This window comes from Myotis nattereri (genome assembly GCF_964212035.1).
Source record: "Myotis nattereri genome assembly, chromosome: 4".
Taxonomy (NCBI): domain Eukaryota; kingdom Metazoa; phylum Chordata; class Mammalia; order Chiroptera; family Vespertilionidae; genus Myotis; species Myotis nattereri.
The window spans coordinates 73,831,921-73,848,005 of record NC_138079.1 but is presented as its reverse complement, the minus strand read 5'-3'; the positions used below and the strand labels follow the sequence as shown (position 1 = coordinate 73,848,005).

Here is a 16,085-nt window from a genome sequence, read left to right as displayed (position 1 = left end):
TTCCTAATATGTGGGACCATATCTAACATAAACATATCTCTAAAAAGTTTGCATCAGGATTAAAACTTATATATTTATATCTTAATCAAATAACATGATTCAGTAATTAGTTTTGAATCTAAATATTCTTTTCTCCCATACAGAAGCTTATTAAAATAATCGTAAATAATTTAGCTATTAATTAGTTTTCAATAAAACGCCCAAATAACAGCACATACATACAGGTTGCACATATGCTTATATCCTTTACTACTCAAATTATGAATGTCCGTAAGGTATACAGTGGAATCCTATCATGAACACATTTAACTTACATTAATTCAAGATATGAGGTCAGTGAAAAGGAAACAGTAAGAAAAATAACAGTAAATCCCATGGCAATGCCACCTATTCAATGAATGGACGCCCTCGAGTAAACCAAGGTGATTGCTGCCAATGCAGAGTGTCCCCTCAGCCAGGGTCAGTGCCCATGCTGTCTCGGGGGACAAGCATCTTGCAGGGGTAAGTGTGACGCTAGTGTTTAAAGGTATGTGCAGCCCCCAAACACACACCAACCATTTCAATTGGTCTTCAGTGGAAGAAACAGTCCTTTCTCCCAACACTGGAGGAAAAAATGGTCATTGTAGATGTGAACAGATTTCCAACATGATGCCTGCCCAGAGGGCTTTCAAGGATATGCTTGATACTCCATTTTTTCTCATGTACTGACAATAGGTGCTAACCCCTGGATATGACTCAACTCCACTGTCATGTCAATTAAAAACGCCATGATTTAAAACGTGCCCGAATACTGTCAGCAGCATTTAATTTCCAGTTTGGCGCCTTCCTCACAGTCAGCAGTGTGCGTTTCTGTGATACCCTCCTGGTGCCCGCACTATGAATGGATCTATCCCTGGCCGAGGAAACCTCGGATGAAAACATTAGTGTGTCACAAAATCTGAACCAGAAAGTACCGGAGCTGGTCAGCCTCAGTGTGATTCAGGATAAGATTTTCAATTAGCAGATGGTCCGAGTGAAGCTGAGAGTCACTAGGCTTTGTCACACTGAGTGCTCCCGGGGATCTTCCTGAGCTTCGTGCTCACGGGTTTCTAAATTGGCAGCTACGTTCTAGCCTTGAACATTTGGCCTTGACCTCAGCACAGCCCTGGTTCAGTTTCTATTTTTAAAAGCACCATTCTAATGGAAATGTCCCTGCCCTGAGTGAAGCTGGGCCTGTGAATTTCACCACTAGCTAGAGCTGCTGTGTCATAGAGTTTAGGTTAATTTGGTAGGTGATCGATTTCCTTGACTACAACGTTGAAACGGGCTTCAGCTTCTTCTGGCCCCGCAGGCTTTCTACCTGGGCTGCAGGTGAGGGTAGAAGATCCCGTGGAGAACACCTTCAATAACCACATTAGGGAAATCTGCAAAACAGAAGGAAACCGCTTTTCTTATGTGTGCCTGTAGAACATCGCCGCATTTTGCAGAAGTTAACGAGGGAAGGCCCACCGTGACTTGGGGATCTGCAGCGCCGTGCAGTTTGGTTTCCAACGCGCTACCCGTCACGCGGCTTCGGCCTGGCGCCGCTCCAGTGTAGCACCCGGCGCTGCAGGGATGCGCGGCCAGATTTGTAGCTTATTGATTTAAGGGATGTTCTAACGGTTAATGCTGCTGGGCCCCAGCTCTTTATCTGAATGTTTTCTCCCCAGGAAGATGGATTACACTGGCAATTCAATTTCTAACAAAATCTCAATATACTTGAAGGAATTCCAAGATTTCTACTGGGAATACTTCGCTGCAGTTTTTCCACCGTGGTTTACAGCGGCTAGCTAGTTCAAGCAGTCTTCAGTATGCTTGCTCTGTGTGCTAGCTTTTAGAGAGCAGGAAGAGGGGGGCCTGTTGTCCAAATTTAAGGGCAGATTTCCGACAAAAGCCATCCTGTCAAACTTGAAAAATTGGCTGCATTTCCATAGGAGATACACAGGAAACCCAGAGCTGAATGGTGCGCTGTACCATGCTGCAGTTATCAGGGTGGGTAACATATGAGCGCATCACTTGAACAGGGGAACCAATCTATCACACGGCTCAGAGTCTGTTTTCTGAACTTCAGTCTGCACAGCAGTGTACCTGGGATTTATGCTAAAGCCCACCACGTGAAATAAGGACAGTTACAAGGAAGGGAATTAAGTGGTCCAATACTTGAAGACAAACAAAATAATGCCTTCATGTATGAATCCAACGTGAGCCCACGTAGGAGGTCAGGCCTCCTCGGGGAGGGCAGCGAGGCTCCCGGAGGAGAGGGCTAGGAAGAGGGAGCCAAGCAGGTGGCAAGTCTGCGCTGAAGGGACAAAGGCCTAGGGCAGCGCAGGCGGCAGGGGGAGCGGTGAGGAGGCCTGAGGACCCGGGGGCGGGGCTGGGGAGGCAATTCAAGAATAGGCTGGAATTCAGGCGTTATCTGAAAAGCAGTGAGAAGCTATCCAAGGACTTTAAGCAGGGTGAGACACAACTGAATCTTGTCTTGAAAAGATGACTCTGGCTGCCACTCAGGGACCGGCTTGGAGCAAGTTCAAAGTGGAGATGGATTCCATGGGGCTGGTGAGGGATTTCACTATAGGACCTACCTGGTAGGTTGCTGTAAAAACTGACGAGTGAAACGAGGTGCTGGGACCTGAGCTTGGCACACAGTCAGTACCAGTTTCACTACAATGTACCGAGCACTGGCTAATTACTTGGATATAAGTAAACAGCAGTCCGTGCCCATGTCCATGGAATCCCTGAGGGGAAGGAGTGGCACAGTTGAGGCTAACTCCTCAAGACGTCCAGTGTGGTGGAGCAGAGGGTGTGAGGGGAACGTGAGCCAGAGCCAGACCACAGAGGGCCCTGTAACCACGGTGAGAGTGTGGAGCTCATGGAGAGGGTTGGGGTGGAAATAAATAGGGTGACTCAGCTGTCTACACAAGGTAATCAAGGAGATTTATTTAAAAGAATGTGTCATGAGATGAGGGAAGGGTCTATGACAGCCTTCAGGTGAAACGTGGGAAAGCCCAGGGAAGGTGATGTTTGAAGGAGGAGAAAGGGCTAAAGCTGACAAGAGGTCAAGAGGAGACTGAATAACGTCCAGAGGGCCCAGTCGGGGTGGCTCAGTGGTTGAGTGTGGACCTATGAACCAGGAGGTCATGGTTGGATTCCTGGTCAGGGCATATGCCCAGGTTGTAAGCTCGATCCCAGTGTTGGGCGTGCAGGAGGCAACCGATCAATGATTCTCTCATCATTGATGTTTCTATCTCTCTCTCCCTCTCTCAAATCAATAAAAATATATTTTTTAAAAAAAGAAGAGAAAATGTCCAGAGAGCTTAGCCACACTGCAGTCACTGGGAACCTCGGCAAGAATTGTTTTAAATTTCCCAGAAAAATAGAAACAAAGGCTGAAAACATATGCTACAAGAATAACATTTGATTGTTAACATTTTATAAGAGGATAATGTTAAATTGTTAGAACTTAAGGACAGACCCTCCTCTAACTTTGTGAGGGTCGGTATATCTGTTAAGGGATGTCCACATTCGTATCTATATTCTCTGGAAGAGTAACCTTAACATTAATGTGATGCAAGCACAATTTATCTTTAAATGAAATGCTAAAGATTGGCAAGATGATCATTAGTATAATATTTTTAGGAGAACAGGAATCTCGTTTATGAAACTGGATTGGCCAACATTCCATGAAAATAGGTCTCACTCACTGAACGCATTTATCAAAAAATTGCCAGACTGGGGCAAGAAAACAAGAGCATTGTGGCCAGCATCCCTTACCAGTTCATTTTTTACTCCAGACCCGGTCCCATTCTGCCCACCAAACCTGTGGACTTTACTTATTCTCAAACAAGAATCCCCTTTCTGTGCAAGTCATTCAGCCCCACCAACATTCTAGCAATGACACATACTTCTTACTCTTTCTAACTCCAGACATTTGCCCCCTGATGTCCTTTCCCAGAAAATTCCTCCCATTCTTTATTGTTAAGCCAGGTGCATAGTGCATGGTGTTTAATAAGCTAGTGAATTGGATTTAGGGGTTATAAAATATCTACCCTCTTCCATAAAACATCCTGGCTATTCTAGTCCACTCTCTACACTTCCACAGGAATTCCAATCAAATGCATAAAATATCTGAGTATAAACAATACCTGCAAAAAGTACTTGTGGAACCATTTTCAAAAGATAATGAGAGAAAATATATATATTTTATATATTTATATATATATATATTATATATATATAATATATATATATATATCCTAAGTGACCATTCAACCGTTCGACTGGTAGCTATGACGCACACTGACCACCAGAGGGCAGGCACTCTGACGGGTAGGTTAACTTGCTGCTGAGGTCCAGCCGATCTGGACTGGGCGAGTCCCTCGGCCTGGCCTGTGCCCTTTTGCAATCCGGGACCCCTTGGGGGTGTCAGAGAGCCACAGGTCAGGCCGAGGGACCCCACCGGTGCACAAATCTGTGCACGGGGCCTCTAGTGCTTAATAAAACATTGCCCATTTGAATCTAGACAAGGTTACATTATGAATATTTGTTAAATATAACATTTCGTTAATATACTTCAACTACTATAATATGTGTATTTGTTAAACATGGAAAGCAAATGCTAAAGAAAGGCAATTACTGCTATGAGTCCATATTCTTCCACAGCAAAGGCGGCTCTCTCTTGTCAGGGTGCTAGGAATGGTCCCTTGACACAGCAGGGCTGCGTCCTGGCCAGCGTTCTTTAAACGACAGCTAAGTGGGCGGTCTGAGTACAAGCTCCCCTGCTACACAGAACAGTCCCCTCTCTCTTGCTTGGAATACGATTTTACTGTCATAACGTAGGAATGGTTTCAATAGATAATTTATCTATTGCTGTTTAGTTACTCTCAGAAACAAAGGCTGAAAACTTACTATATGCAAAGAACACAGAGGGAGAAATTAGGCAACAAGAGGTTCACCCATCAGCCATGTGAGACTAGGCAAGGTGGTGCCTCCCTGAGCCCTGATTGCCTCATTAGCCAATGATGACACCTGCCTGCCTTTTCCATAAGGTTGTTCAGGAAATGAAATAACATGTGAGGATGTACTCATGAAGAGGTGCACAACAAAACGCTTTGAGAGGGACTGGGAAATGTAAATTTCTTGGCACAAAGAAAGGGCTCAGGCTAAAATATTGGTTACAATTATACTTAAATTATTCATTATATTTAAATATACAGCTTTAAAAAATATATATTCAGCCATTAAAGGCAGCAGATACCTTTCTCCCTTATTCCTCTAATTCAAAATGGCCTGGTAAGAGAGAAAGACAAATTATATTTCCTCCTGAAAGGCTTGCCCCAATTAAAATTCTGAATGTCTCTTACATCAAGAGCACTGGTTTATTGGCAGATTATTAAGCCCCGGACCAATGTCACTCCCTTAGACCTGTATTAAAAACGTGGTTTATGTGGTGCAGGGTCAGATCAGTAAAGAGCTGTTAGCAGATGACAGGTTTGATTACCGCTGGCTGCAGGCAAGACGTATGGATCCCGGAGGAACAGCAGCACAGGCTGGTGGGACAGTTTGCTGGAAAGGTCAAGAACAGGCATGTCAGCATCAGGGGACGACGGTAAACAGAAAACACTACAAACTAGCTTTGAGGGGATCAAACTGCTGTGCCGGGGCGTCTCAGGGTTTATGTATCTAACAGTGCGGGCGAGTAACAGCCGGCGGAGGTAGAGGGAGCAGCCCCGTGCGGCGCGCTTCTTCCCAACATCTTTTGTGGAATTTGAAGTAGACAGACAACCTAGACAATAAATCATTGCTGAGAAGCATGTTTTTTTTTTTAAATCTTGTACATATGATTATTGATAAGAATAGCATTCTTATTATTTGCATGAAACAACGTAGGGCTCTGATTCCGTCGCTCCTAGATGGAACTGGTCACTTCTGGACCTTCCTATCAAATATTTATCATCTCAAAATCAATTTCCGAACAAAGGTTTTCAAGAAAATTATGACTTGAAACACTTATACCATGGTAACTAGACATTTAACAAAACCACAGTCCCTTTCTGGATTTATACTATATAACTCCTAATTGACTACTATTAGTTCTTACCTTGACTCTTCAGATTCTGTCTCCTCAAAAGACCTAAACATTTTTTTAAAGAAAAGAAAAAGACCATATAAGTCAGGTCAGTGTTGATGCCAACAAAGGGGAAAAAAAATAGTCAGTATTCCTAAAGCTAAGTCAGGAGGCATTTTGAGAAAAGAGTCAGGTGTTTTCATGAAGTCCCCTCATGACTAATAACGTCATTCTAAGGAATCTTAAGACTGCAATATTCAATTTTCCTGAAGATCACTTAACAATCCTATGGTTCTACTTCTGGATTTATATAATGGAGAAAAGATTTCACTCATTCCCAACATCTCCTCTTAAAAATACACAACCACATATGAATCCCAAACCCGAGTAAGCGCGTGCAAGTTGGAGCAGGATACGCTGACAAGGCCTCCTGTTTGGTGAGCAGGGGGAACACCTGAGTGGAAAGTGGCCCTGAGTAAACACTGCCGGCAAGGGAGCTTGGATGGGTATCTGGCTTACTAGGACTTAGGGTGTGGTTAGCAGGAATGTCTTGTAGGTAGTGTGGGTCCTTCAGGCAGGTCTGGAGGCAGCGAGAAAATGGATAAAGCCATCTTTCCTCTTGGAGTTTCAGAGTCTGAGGTGATGTGTTTCTTTGTAAATGGGCTTAATACATCAGGGATGTTGCTGACAACCTTCGGTGACCAGCTCAACACAGGTGCCCATTAAGTTAGGCTCCCAGAGCTGGGCGAGTAGCTTAATTTCAAGTTAATTCTTCAGAAGAACTCTTCCCAGTGGCTGATGATATCAAATGCCTGGTTCCTTGGTAGATGGGGTCAGGGTCTACAGCCCCACTTGGAAGTTCCCGAGGGAGAGGCAGGAGAGTGGGGAAAGACAGCTGGAAGGCCCAGGCTCTGTCAGCTTTCGGGAGAGAGATCTCAGGAAGCCACTTAGTCCCCAGGTTTCAATTTACTCAACTCTAAAACACAGGGAGTTGTGTAAATTGATCTTTAAGGTCATTTATAACTTTGAAATACTATATGTGCCAAGAGGATATAGACTTTGCTCAAGTGTGCACAAATAAACATATTAGTCCCTAAATAGGATATCTAGATTCACAATTTCCATCATGTACCACCGCTCCATGTAGTAGCATAATTTAAAAAGTCAGTTCCTTAAATCTAAACCTGAGTTACTGAGCACTGGTCATTGGCCACACTCTGGGGAAAAAGGCTCAGGAGAAATTCCTTTGACTACAAGCAGGGGGCGAGCGAGAGTGCTGTCCCAGGCTGCCCCTTCTGGCACCTTTGTGGGATATTTGTTAGGCCAATAAGTGATGGACGACTAACATAAAATACATGTCCAATAAGTAAACAGCAATGCTTACCCACAACTCTCCGCCTTTGGTAGAGATGGCAAGTGCCGTATGTTTAGGAAATCAAGAAACAGTTTGGGAAGTTCTTCATTTTCTAAAATGACAGCCTGTGGAAGCAGAACACAGATTTAGAAAGTAAAGTTTGCTAAGCAATCAATCAAATAAACTATTTCAAAAAGTCATAACCATCCATCAAAGTTCTTACCAGCATCATTCCTCACCATCAATAGGAGGTGTGGTCCCCCAAGAATTTCACCTGACATGAATTCAGACCCACACACGTGCTATTCAGTGTCAGCACATGCTCCTTTTTACCTATTCGTTCACCCAAACAGGATTTACAGAGCATCTACTATTCAGATGCTAAGAGGCCAACACAGTAGGACACCAGGGAGACACAGTTCCTGCCTTCGAGGGGATTCTAATCCAGAGTGAGCATTTCAAAAACATAGGAACATAACAGTACTGCCACAATACGTACATCAGACTTTCCTTCCTGAGTGATAAGGTGGTCTGGGGTGTGTGTGCGCGTGCGCGTGCACGTGCTCACCTGTGCACTTGCTAGAGACCACTATTTAAGAAATACTAGACATGGCTTTTTTTTTTTTTAACAGCTATCACCTGTTTCAGCAATAGGATCAACTGACATTTATTTCTATTTGGATAGCTCCACTTAAAGTGTAACAACTTTACCACTAAGTGTAAATCAGTGTATATGCTGAAAAATCGAGAGTTGTTCCATTTATAGAGCTCTGCTAAAGAGCTGGCATAATGGCATAACCATGTCTGTTCTCAGGTACCCAAATTATGCAATTTCAAGCAGAAATTTAGTGGACAGCTGTTAAGTACATTTTCACACATATCTATTTTTAAGAGTCGGCCAGAGCGTGCCAACTAACTGCACATTTGCCGCTCCCTCCTTTTTGCAAAGATCATGGAAAAAGCATCAATGAATGAAATTAACCTCTGTAATTAATATAACTATTTTCAAGGGTCATTTTGACAATGTACCATGGCTGTTTTTCCCCCAACAAGCACATGTCGTTTAAAGAACAATGAGAATAATGGTGAAATATCATTCACACAGCTGATCAGGAACAGCTCTGCAGGGTGGTGCATATGGTACATAACAAATGACAAAAGGAAGGTCGAATTATGTGTGCCCTGTATAGGCATAATTCCATGTATTGTTTTTTTGCCATATTTTACACACTGAGCTACCCCATTTCGTACAGTTCTGGAATACTGTTATCCAGTTCAGGACACATGAATGGAGTGAGCAACTACGCAGGTCGCCCGTCCTAGCGGTCTGACCTCTGTACCACACTAGTGCTCAACCCTCCTGCTGTTCAGTCCCTGGAAAGGGATCATCTCGAGAGCCAGTCCTGTCTGCGGCTGTTACAGGTCCTTATACACCCCACTGTGCCCACTGAAGTTTAAGGAATAAACAAGAGGCAAAAAGAAAAGTGCTTGGGGGTTACACTTTATTAAATAAACAAATAGCATCTACTCTATTAGGCACTGGGATATGGTAGTGAGTACAACGGTCCAGTAGAGTATGGGTTAGTAGAGAAAATTGGTGACAAACAAGTAGACAACACACATAACCTAAACTTCCTTAGAATATAGCGATATGGAATTGAAAAACTCTGCCACTCTCCAAATATTTTCCCATCCACCCATCCACCTGCCCACCCACCCGTCCATCCATTCACCCACCCATCCTTCCATCTATTTAAACGTTACTCTTTTCTTTATTATAAAAGTAGAAAAATGAAACATTCATAAAATAGAGAAAAATATTCCTCTATCCAGAGGCATATTTCCATTACTATTTCAGTTAATTTCCTTCAAATCATGTGACCTTCATCTGAACTTTTATCTACCTGAGGAAATTTTGGGGTATTCAAAAGGTCATGATTTCAGTGCCCAGAACTCTAGGTTCCAGACACCATCATACAAATGAAGCTTCAAGGCATTTTTGACATAACATGAGTTGCAGTGATTATCTACTTGTTTCTAGCTATCAGGTTAAGAGAATACCATCATCTGTATTTGAATAAAAAAGCTTAATGTTGTAACAAATAAAACCCAAGCAATAGTTTTAATTATGTGTACAAGTGGTAGCTTTCAGATTAAAATAACGGGGGGGGGGGCTGTAACATTCTTATCTCCACCCCCACCTTTTAAAATAAATTAAATCGATAACAAGTGTGGGACACTTTTAATGACCTGAACTACTTAATTTCCAGGATCTTTAGACATGTCATCCATCACCGCAGTATGGAGGAAGACATCTCTTGAGTGTTCAGGGGGTTACTTTGGTTTTATTAATGCAAGATTTAGGGAATTTTAACAAGGTGAATTGTTTATTTGCCTTGACAGATTGGCTTACAATGCACTGGCTACATCTCCAGCATGATCATTAATGACAAAAGACAGGCAAAAAGCTGTTTACACTGCAACACCAGGACGGGAATGAATCCTGCTCAGCCTCCCCAAACAGAGGATTCCAAACAGATGATGGCATTGTTTTAGGTAATACATACTGGTTTTAAAAAAAGGGAATATAGAAACCTCCAGAAATTTGTGAGCATTTCTGCTGAATGTTCACTTGATATGCTCACATGATATTTTCCACAAAGCAACTGCCAATATGGATTTCAGGATTTACAGTTATCAACAAAGTGGCATTGAGGAGTTAGTTAAGCACTCAGTTACATGGTGAGAGTATTTCTTAAATTCTGCTAAGAAGGTTTGTAAGAAAATAATTAATCCTTAAGTCCAAGCAGAGATAGAGTATAATACCTAATTTGTACCTAATTTAATACGATATATGTAAGTGAATGGCTGTCATGAATTGGTGGAGAGATGCAAAAGAGGTTCAACAAAATCCTTTGGTTCGTAAACACAAGATCTCATCCCATGAGAGACCCGACAGTGAAGTGGGGGCTCACACTGTCCATTTATATCTTCAGTTTCTTCAAAAGCTTTTGCTCAAGGAGAACCACTCCTTCTAGAAGCTGCACCCCGGGGCCATCCCACATGCTTGGGACCACAGTCTGGGCTAAATCACCCAACTTTATTCAGTAGATAAGCTCTTAATTAAAAAATATATATATATTACATTGTTGAATATCTAATCTTATTTCCCCATTGTTTTAGCTTGCTTCTCTTTATTTGTTATTTATCTTCAATGGCCAGTCATGTTCATTCTTTAGAGAGGCAGTGGTGCATAGTAGGAACCCAGCTTAAAAGGAAGATCTGGGTTCAAATACTTCCTCTACCTTAGAGGGTTATTGGGAGGATTGGATGATGTCTCCAAGAGTCTCTGGCACACAATTAACATTCAATAAATGCTAATTTGTTTCCTTTGACTCTTTTTGTTGTCTCAATTCCTACCAACCTATTTTATCGGGTTTGAAAGTTTGGATTATTGTCCATGTAGCAAACAGGGCTTCTTGGCCCTCAATGATTCATGGATCCCTTTGAAAACTGGATGAGAGCTGAGGATCTTGCTTGCTGAAAAGGACACACATATGTAATTGTGCTGACAGTGCCAGAGGTTCCCAGGCCCGACAGCCCAGCCCAGGACACCTGCCGTTAGCAGCACTGGCTAGCAGCATCTGGCACCTGCAGCATTGCTGGGCGGGCGTGCCTGCCAGAGCCCCAAGGATGGCTGCCTTCTTGCTCAGTTTCCTCCTCCTTTGTCCATTAGAACTCCACTGGAGTGTGTGTCCTGCTATTAGAACTCATTAGCGCTTTCAGCTCTGAGCTGTGGTGGAAAATACTTGTCCGCTGGTGAGGCTACCCTGGTGAAGGATTCTTTCAGTCCTGATCAGCAGCAAGCTAACCTACTGGTCGGAGCATCTGCCCCCTGGTGGTCAGTGCATGTCATAGCGACTGGTCGACCAGTCCACTGCCCCCTGGTGGTCAGTGCACGTCATAGTGAGCAGCTGAGCGTCCTTAGCATATCATTAGCTTATTACGCTTTGATTGGTTGAATGGACAACTGGATGACCGGGCACTTAGCATATTAGGATTTTATTATATAGCATTTAATTTTTTGTTAATCCTTACTGGAGGATATTTTTTCCATTGTTTTTTAGAGAGTGGAAGGGAGGGGTAGAGACAGAGAGAAAGAGAGAAACATCCATGTGAGAGAAACACATTGATTGGTTGCCTCCCGCACACTTCCTGATCAGGGCGGGAATTGAGCCTGCGACTGAGATAAGTGCCCTTGACCAGAACCCAACTCACGACACTTCAGTCTGAGGGCTGACACTCTAACCACTGAGCAAACTGTCAGGGCATAAGTGTTTAGCTAATAACTGATGGCAGAGTTCTGACATTGCAGGCAAGCTGGGGCACATGGCTGGGCATCTAATGGATGCAATGAAACATCAGCATTCAAAACGAACGGGACAAGCTGAAGAAAAACTTGAAAATATATCGCATGAAATTAAAATTTACAGGTGTAAGTACTGAGGAGCTGTTTCAGTACAAGTGGGAAAGGAGCTGAGCGATCCCCACCCTCCACTGAAGGCAGCATGATCTTCTTCCAGAGGACGCGGTCACCCAGAGGGGTGCTGAGCAGGGAATCAGGCAGGGGAGGCCCAGGAGGTATGTGGTCTTTATGTTAACTAACCATTCTGTTAAGGAGGGTGATGGTTTTCAAAGCTGCTGGAATAAGAAGAAAGTACTGTCCAAACCAGCGGAGAAGTCATCTCTAACTGGAACATGTTCAGTAAAACAAGCAAAAAAGGCACATGCATGGGAAGAGCAGGCATCGTAACAGCTGCTAAGCATCCTGTGCTTGGAATGCAGTTAGTTGCTCTTTCAGGCACTTGCAGACTGGAGCTGCTAGAGAATTAACAGAAAAACTCACTAAAGAAATTCCTGTCCAGTGTATCACTTAGGAAGTATGCAGGTATGCAGACTAAAACCCAGATTATTATTAAGGTGCACAAAGGAAATGGGTTAAAACAAAAAGCTGTAACAAGCGTGTGATATACTATGTAACAGACTTTGCTTCTGCTATATCCAACTCTGATAAATATTAAAACTGGGTAACCGAACGCACCTGGTAAGAAGCAAATATATATATAGCCACACACTGTTACTCATTTTCAGAAGCATACATGACTCTCCTTAAAATAAACAGATATTCCTTCAGGAATATCACTCTAGAAATGTGGTGGTGGTGGTGGTGGTGGGGGGGGGGGTGGAATTCCATGCTCTACAAAAAAAATTACCAAAAATTGCCTGAATTGGGCAAAGACAATAGCATTGCTACCAGCATCCCTTGCAAGCTCAATGTTTACGCCAGGAGAAATGTCTTTTATTGACGAGGTGCAATTATCATCATGTAGCACAAATCACAAAATCCCAATTTTTCCACCTTATCAGCTTTATAAAATCATGTTCCCAAAGGATCCCATTGATTAGTTGCACATGCTCTTTCTGTGACATCCCAAATACTTAATTGTCAGTTATCTTTTCTTCTTCGGTAAGTAAAATGCACTCACAAAATTACAGAGGGACTTGTTCCGCCTTAACCTTCGTGAGGTGCCATCATGCAGCGGAAAACACCGGGAAAATATCACAGGACAAAGCCGTCCGACAAGGGAGACATATAAACACTGTAATGATTTCCCACGAGTTTCCATTTTAGAAAATTGTCACTACGGCGAGCGTACACGGTGACACATCTCCACCGAGGACGCGGGGAAATCGAACGCTGGCATTCTAGTTAGGTCCAAACCTACCCAGCAGCCAATTATAACAGGAACGGAACATCTTATTGAAAACTTGGACACGACCACTTGGCTAACCTTCCAAGATCGCTGCGCAGAGATGTGCTGTCTTCACGGATTTAATCCTTTTATTCTCCTTTCAAAAGATTTAAAAAAAAAACACACAGCACAAACAAACCCACATTTCTCCCCCTTGTCTATCACGGTTTGTCACAAACAGCAGGGAAGCTCTCTGTCACCGGGGACGGCACTCAGGCGGGAGGTTTCCCTGAGTCTTGAAGGCCCTTTGCCTAGCCCATCTGGAGTGATCTGGAACGGCCGACTGCTGGGGTGACAAAGTTCATGACGGTCTTTCCTCGCCTCACCAGGAAAGATGCCTCATCGCACACCTACTTCGGAGGGGCAGCGAAGAACAAGGAGGGAGGAAATCAATACTCCTCACTGCGGTGAGTGGGCTGCGGTGTCCGCGTCCCCTGGGACTGAAACTTACCCGCGCACAAGGCTCTGGCGTCCTCAGTCTTGACTTGCCCGCGCCCGGCACTTGCTCACAATTTCACAAAATGAGCTACGGTAAGGTGACCAAAGCACCACTTTCAAAAAGCCAGCCGGTACACAGATCTACCAAGGCTTGTGACCTCCTCAGACCTAAAAATCAGATGTGCTTCTGAGGACCCCACTGCACCGCGCACTCTTAGGAAGAGAGACTGTTCCCCGGACATGTCTGCTCCGTGCCTGGAAAAACTGTACTATTCATAGAATTCCAACAGACATCTGTTACAGTTTCACAGGCCTTTATAGACTGTCCTGTGAGAAATCTGAGGACCCGCACTCAAAGCTGGATGCTGACGAGGGCCTACTGGAAATGGTCAAGACTCTATGAAAAGAAATAATGTCATTTCCCTTCAAACAATTGGAAAGAAGAAAGAGCATTTGTAATCAGATGGCTAAAAAGGCAGAACTAAACATGAGACAATAGAAAGTGTCAAAACCAACCGTCTTTTGAGCTACAGTGGGGCCTTGACTTACAAGTTTAATTAGTTCCGTGACGGAGCTCGTAACTCAAATTACTCGTATGTCAAATCAAAAAGTGAACGAGTGAGACACGTGATGCTGGGCTGATGTTGTGGCGTTCACTGTGACGTTCACTGCGCCAACTAGCGGTGGGGTATCTGAAGCTGGCTCGTAATCCGAATATTAGCTCGCAACTCAAAGCAAAAAATCGGCCGAGAGACGGCTCGTATCTCGAAAAACTCGTTAGTTGGGACACTCGTAAGTCAAGGCCCCACTGTATTTTAACATCAAATTTTATGTTCTGGAATATTTATTCCTATAAAATGCTTATTTACCACCTGCTAGGTAAAACCACTGGCTCGATGGCTGCAAAGCAAACGTGACCCTGCCCTCCCAGGCCTCCCAGTCTAGTGGGGAAGATGGACTGTGTTCAAATAATCACAGCGATGAATGAATGTGAGCTTACAAGCTGAAACAACTACCTCACAGGAAGTAGGCTGCTGTCTACAAAGTTAGTAACAAAGCACCTTATTACCCCGTGGGGTGAAGGAAAGCTTCCCTGGGGAGGCGGTCCTGCAGCCGGGGGATGAGTGAGCCAACAGGAGAGGAGTGGGGCATTTCTGACACAAAGCACAGCCTGGTCAAAGGCCTGTGGAGGGCGAACGTGGTCCTGGAAGAACAGAAGGGCCTGAGGAAACAATGAAGTGAGCACTAACGCAGGAGAACCTGAGCTGGACAGGCTGGGGGGGCTTCAGGGTCAGGAGAAGGATTTTGCTCTTTCCCCTCCGGATTTGGGGGCCATCGAGGGTGTCACCTGGGTGGGGGGAAGTGGGGCATGTACGTACACATAACACAGCCGGACCTATATTTTGGTGCCACTGGAACAGCAGGAGTGCTTCTCAGACCCAGGGACCGTGCATTCAGCCCCTGGGCTGGCTCTAACCTGCTTCTTCACCAAGCCACTGAGTTAACGCTAATGACTCCATTTTCATTTTTGGTTCCTTTTCAAATCTGGTCTTTTTTTCTTAGACTATGGGTCTTTTCTTATTCCTTTAATTATTTTAGACATTTTCATGTTGGGTGTCTATGAAGTTGCCCTTTTACTTGTTCTTGGGACTTAATCTTGCTATTTTCTGTCTGTTGACAGTCACTCACAGCTGTTTATTTTCTTCTGTTTTGTAGTTTTGATCCATGAGCTCAGCACTTGCAGGGCTGCATCTGTGGGATAGGCCAGGCCAGGTCCACGGTATGTCCCCCAGGAGTGGTTTTACTTCACCGAGGAATCAGCTCCTTGACTGGGATCCCAGGGATATAGGAAGAGTTAAGCCAATGATTACATTATGTTTTTAGATTGGGGGTTCTGAGACCATACGGATGCTGAAAATAAAAACCCTGAACTCACAAAACATGGTTGAGAAGCACTAGGAAAACTTTTGTCAGAGCTCAGTGTATGTTTCTTTATGCCAGTGGTCTCCAAAGTAGGTTACAGACACGTGGGGAATTAGACAAGACCGTTACTTGTGACTCAGAAATACAAATATTAGCACATCTACTTATTTTAGACTAAAAACTAAAGAAATCTACCTTTTCTAATTTTAATGTATGGATGTTTAGTAGAACATGCATACAGCGTCTTATTAAATGTGCAGATACTGGGTTGTTATGCACAAACATTTTTTCTCTGACAAGGATATATAGTCCTAGGCCAGCAGGCTATGCCTCTGACTGTAGTGCAATAAAGAGTTTGTGACAGCCAGAAAGGCCCAATCTATCCAAACAGCACTACTGAAAAAGCCCACCTTAGACCAGGGGTGGGCAAACTTTTTGACTCGAGGGCCACAATGGGTTCTTAAACTGGACCGGA

The 16,085-nt window shown here is 43.8% G+C and overlaps 1 protein-coding gene across 1 annotated transcript in view; it reads right to left on the bottom strand.

Moving 5' to 3' along the window:
* Nucleotides 1-232: 232 nt before the first annotated feature.
* SNX24 (sorting nexin 24) overlaps nucleotides 233-16,085 on the bottom strand; it is a 131,341-nt gene continuing 115,488 nt past the window's right edge. The window contains exons 4-7 of the mRNA XM_081088813.1: nucleotides 7,467-7,561; nucleotides 6,116-6,148; nucleotides 5,516-5,580; nucleotides 233-1,403 (exon numbers count right to left, since the gene is read on the bottom strand). Of these exons, the coding sequence (XP_080944939.1) occupies nucleotides 1,336-1,403; nucleotides 5,516-5,580; nucleotides 6,116-6,148; nucleotides 7,467-7,561 (261 nt within the window). The 3' untranslated portion in view covers nucleotides 233-1,335. The remainder of the gene's footprint in view (nucleotides 1,404-5,515; nucleotides 5,581-6,115; nucleotides 6,149-7,466; nucleotides 7,562-16,085) is intronic.